This window comes from Scylla paramamosain, chromosome 16, assembly GCF_035594125.1.
Source record: "Scylla paramamosain isolate STU-SP2022 chromosome 16, ASM3559412v1, whole genome shotgun sequence".
Taxonomy (NCBI): Eukaryota; Metazoa; Arthropoda; class Malacostraca; order Decapoda; family Portunidae; genus Scylla; species Scylla paramamosain.
In genome coordinates this window covers 10,552,501-10,557,500 of record NC_087166.1, presented here as the reverse complement: position 1 = coordinate 10,557,500, position 5,000 = coordinate 10,552,501, and the positions used below count along the sequence as shown (strand labels likewise).

At 42.2% G+C, this 5,000-nt stretch overlaps 1 protein-coding gene across 8 annotated transcripts in view; it reads right to left on the bottom strand.

Moving 5' to 3' along the window:
• The window catches only part of LOC135108007 (inactive phospholipase C-like protein 2), a 122,405-nt gene that overhangs the window by 36,847 nt on the left and 80,558 nt on the right, over positions 1-5,000 (bottom strand). For all 8 annotated transcript variants that reach the window (XR_010272104.1, XM_064018524.1, XM_064018522.1 and 5 more), the window contains exons 5-6: positions 1,715-1,890; positions 101-213 (exon numbers count right to left, since the gene is read on the bottom strand). Coding sequence is in view for 7 of the 8 variants with exons in the window: in XM_064018524.1 (XP_063874594.1) it covers positions 101-213; positions 1,715-1,890 (289 nt within the window). In the remaining variant the exon portion in view is untranslated. The remainder of the gene's footprint in view (positions 1-100; positions 214-1,714; positions 1,891-5,000) is intronic.

Sequence of the window (5,000 nt, the reverse complement as noted above, 5' to 3'; positions counted from 1 at the left end):
GAAGAAGGGCACACAGCTGTCTAACGGAGAAAATAATGAGGAGGAAAAGGAGGAGGAGGAGGAGGAGGAGGAAGAGTAGAAGGAGAAGCAGGAGTGTTACCTTATCAAGAGGAAATAAATCTCAGGTCTCGTTGCTATTTCTTTAAACATGTCGATAAATTCTTGACTGTCGATCCTTCCTCGGCATCCATCCGTCTTGCCCATGTCGTACTCCTGGCGAAGAGAAGGAGCAGGGTGAGCAGGAGGAGGGTGAGATAGAGTTGGAGGAGGAGGAGTTGGAGGAGAAGGAGTTGGAGGAGGAGGAGCAGGAGGAGGAGCAGCAGGAGGAGAAGGAGGAAATGAAGAGCTGATTAAATGGAATACAAAAGGGAGGAAAATAATGATTACGTTCGCTCGTCAAGTTAAAATGAGTCTAAAAGTTCCTGTTTTTCATTTGCATTCTTAATCTTGGCCACCACCACCACCATCACCGTCACCACCAACACCACAGTCACCACCACCACCACCACCATCACCGTCACCACCAACACCACAGTCACCACCACCACCACCATCACTGTCACCACCAACACCACAGTCACCACCACCACCACCATCACTGTCACCACCAACACCACAGTCACCACCACCACCACCATCACCGTCACCACCAACACCACAGTCACCACCACCACCACCATCACCGTCACCACCAACACCACAGTCACCACCACCACCACCATCACCGTCACCACCAACACCACAGTCACCACCACCACCACCATCACCGTCACCACCAACACCACAGTCACCACCACCACCACCATCACCGTCACCACCAACACCACAGTCACCACCACCATCACCATCATCAATACCACAATTTTAGACACATACATTTAAGAATACCTTCATACATCTCGACCTAATTTATCAACCCCAGTGGCTTTTGGAAACAGAAGAGAGAACAGACTTATATTTATTTCACTGCCTAATTAAAGATACGGAGGTTTTCAAGGTTGCATTCATTACTTAGATAAAAGTTTAACGCCTTCTGTTTCACCACTGAGGAAAAAAAAACATACATAAGAACCTGACTCATAATCTGTTGCCTTTGAAAACAGACCTGACAAGAGAGAGAGAGAGAGAGAGAGAGAGAGAGAGAGAGAGAGAGAGAGAGAGAGAGAGAGAGAGAGAGAGAGAGAGAGAGAGAGAGAGAGAGAGAGAGAGAGAGAGAGAGAGAGAGAGAGAGAGAGAGAGAGAGAGAGAGAGAGAGAGAGAGAGAGAGAGAGAGAGAGAGAGAGAGAGAGAGAGAGAGAGAGAGAGAGAGAGAGAGAGAGAAGGCATCTAGTGGAGGATATTGTAGTTTTCAAGTGTTTTTTTTTCACAATTCACAAGTTCAACATATATTTCGCATTATTAGAGAGAAAATTATCCATTGCAACTCAAATTTCCACCTCTCAGCCTTTGAAAAACAGTCCTGACGAGAGAAAACCATATATTTAAGAACACATTCACTTATGCCAACCTGACTTATCAATCCTAACGATCTTTGAAAACAGTGGGAATTATTGTAGTGTTCAAGGGTATTTTCACACCCATGAGAACCCGACAAATTATCCTAGTGTCCTTTGAGAATAGTCTTGGCGAGAGAAAGAAGACACCTATACACCTTTAACAATACACCCCACCATCTCCCCATCTCTCTCACTTCCGTCACGAGTCAATCACCAACCTGTAGTTTCTGGCGCACCCTGACGAGCGCCACGTGCGAGTCGAGTCTCTTGATAAGCTTGATGCAGGTGGTCTGGTCGATGAAGCCGCCCGAGTTGTTTTTGGAAGCCTTCTCAAACATCTCCTTCAGCCACATCTCACGGAGCGTCTGCCTGTCCTCCACGGCGTCCGGGGTGGCTGCGGGAGGAGGAATGGTAGTGTTTGTAGTAGTAGTAGTAGTAGTAGTAGTAGTAGTAGTAGTAGTAGTAGTAGTAGTAGTAGTAGTAGTAGTAGTAGTAGTAGTAGTAGTAGTAGCAGTAGTAGTAGTAGTAGTAGTAGTGGTTGTTGTAGTTATGGTGGTAGCGGGATAAGAGGGGAATTAAAAAGGATTACAAATAAATATATAGACAGAAGAGGAGGGAGAGTAGTAGTAGTAGTAGTAGTAGTAGTAGTAGTAGTAAGGACACACAGCACACGATGTTGCAATATGAGGGAAGGAAAGCTTGAAACAGCGACAGACAGAGAGTGGAGAGGGTGAGAGCGAAAGAGAGGAGAGGAGAGAAGAGAAGAGAAATAAAGGGAACAAAGCGTTAAAGCCGAGAGAGAGAGAGAGAGAGAGAGAGAGAGAGAGAGAGAGAGAGAGAGAGAGAGAGAGAGAGAGAGAGAGAGAGAGAGAGAGAGAGAGATGGGTGGCAATTGCTAGTTGAGATTGAAAGAGTGCTTCTTCTCGTCTCCTTTGAATACTAAACACATTCTCAAGCCAACAAACAAGCAGGAAGACTTTACAGTAGCCAACTAGAGATTCCCTGACAGCCTTGTTGATATATGGACAGACTCTCTCTCTCTCTCTCTCTCTCTCTCTCTCTCTCTCTCTCTCTCTCTCTCTCTCTCTCTCTCTCTCTCTCTCCCTCTTGAACACCCTTGAGCGACCTTGAACGACTAGAGAGAGAGAGAGAGAGAGAGAGAGAGAGAGAGAGAGAGAGAGAGAGAGAGAGAGAGAGAGAGAGAGAGAGAGAGAGAGAGAGAGAGAGAGACAATAATGAGAAGCATCCAGCCATCCTTCACACTGCGATGGTGCCAACAACAAGCAAACCTGAGTAATTCCTTCCTTCCTTCCTTCCTTCCTTCCTTCCTTCCCTCCTTCCTTCCCTCCTTCTTTCCTTCCTTCCTTCCTTTGTCCCTTCTTTTTTTCCCTTTTTGTCTCGTGTTTATGCTTCGCTCTTTCTGTTTTTGTCTTCCTTCCTTTTCCCCCATCATTCATTCTTTTCTTTCTTCCTTGTTTCCTTCCTTTCTTCCTTCATTCATTCTTTGTGTTTCTCTTCTTTCCTTTCTGTCTCAAGTTTGTGTTTCCCTTTTTTAAGTCTTTGTTTTCTTTCTTCCTTCCTTCCTTTCTTCCTTGCTTCCTTCCTTCATTCTTTCCTTCCTTCATTCACTCATTTTGTTCCTTCCTTCTTTTTCTTTCTTTCTCATGTTCGTTGTTTCCTCTTTCTGTTTTTCTCTCCCTTATTTCCTTTCTTCCTTCATTCATTCTTTCCTTTCTTCCTTCCTTCCCTCCTTCGTTCATTCTTTCCTTCCTTCCCTTGTCACTTCCATCATTTCTTTCTGTTTTATTTTCATGTGTCCTCTTTCTGTTTTTGTCTTCTTTCCTTTCTTCCTTTCATTCATTCATTCATTCTTTCATTATATCTTCTTGCTTCCTTCCTTTCTTTCACTCATTCACTCATTCATTCATTTTCTTCTTCCTTTCTTTCTGTTATACCTTTCTTCCTTTCTTCCATTCTTCTTTATGCTCTTCCTTCCTTTTGTTTTTCCTTGTTTTTTTTTTCTTCTTTCTTTTTTTTTCATCATGATTCTCCCTCTGTCATTTCTTTGTTTTTTCTTTCTTTTCCTTTCTCTCACTTTTTCTCTCGCTCCTACTTCCGTCGCTTTCCTTTTATTTAACTCTCTCTCTCTCTCTCTCTCTCTCTCTCTCTCTCTCTCTCTCTCTCTCTCTCTCTCTCTCTCTCTCTCTCTCTCTCTCTCTCTCTCTCTTCCCTTTACTCTCCATTTCTCATTCCTTTTCTTCACAATTCATCCCATCTTTCTTCTCAACTTCATTCGTTTTTCCTCTCACTTTACTTCTTCTCCTTTACTCTTCTCCTTTCCTTATATATTATCCTACCACTTTTTATTCTCTTTCCTTTTCTTACCCTTTCAACTTTTCCTTGCACTTTCTCTCTCTGTCCTTCACTAATTCTTCGTGTTTCTTTCCCGTTTCATATTTTCCTTTCCTTTCCTTACCCTTTCCCTCTCCTTGTCTTTTTTTAGTTTTCTTTTTTCTTTCCTGTCTTCCCCAACTAACCATTCGTATATTCCTTCTTGTCTAACTTTCCTTGTTTTCTTTTTTTCTTTTCTCTCTCCTTTAATTGATCCCTCGTATTTTTTTTTTTTTGCACTTCAAGTTTCCTTTTCCTTTCTATCCTCTCTGCTCTCTCGTTTTTTTTCCTTCCTTTCCAACTTTCCCTTCTTTTATTTTCCCTTTTCTCTCTCCGTTAATTGATCTTTCGTGTTTTCTGTCACCCTTCAACTTTTCCTTCCTTTCCTACGTTCTCTGTCCTTACTAAACTCTCGTAATGAAATTGTTCTCTTTATCTTTGCAGAGTCTTTCTCTATCCCTATTAAACTCTCGAAATGAAGACCCAAGACCCAAAACAGAGGCCTCAAATTTTTCTTCCATTTCAACTCTTCCCTCCTATCCTCTCTCTCTCTCTCTCTCTCTCTCTCTCTCTCTCTCTCTCTCTCTCTCTCTCTCTCTCTCTCTCTCTCTCTCTCTCTCTCTTTCCCCACTATTAACCTCTCCTAGTGCATGTCTTTAATTTTAGAGGTCTTTATAAGGGTATTGAGGCAGTGATCTAGCAGGAAATCTCTTATTTTGTCACTTTTCCTCTCCTTTCCTCTCTTTTTCCCTTCCCTTCCCTTTTTTTCCACCTCCTGTTCATTACTCTTTCTTTATTAATCCCACCTTTTCTTTCCTTTTTCTTTCTCTTATCTTTTTAACTCTTTTTTTACTCTTCACTAACCATCGTATTTTTCCTTCCCTTTTCTGTTCTAAGTTTCCTTTTCTATCTTCTCTCTTTACTAAATTTTTTTCTAGTATATCTTTTTACCATTGGAGGCTGAACCAGATGAACCTCTTATCTTCTATTTATGACATTCCTTTTCTGTAACCTCCCTCTCTGTTAATCTTTCTTAGCACATCCTTTAATCTTTGCAGACTCTCTTCTACTAACTCTCCTCTTTACTTTTGAATGCTCCGATAAGGGTGTTAA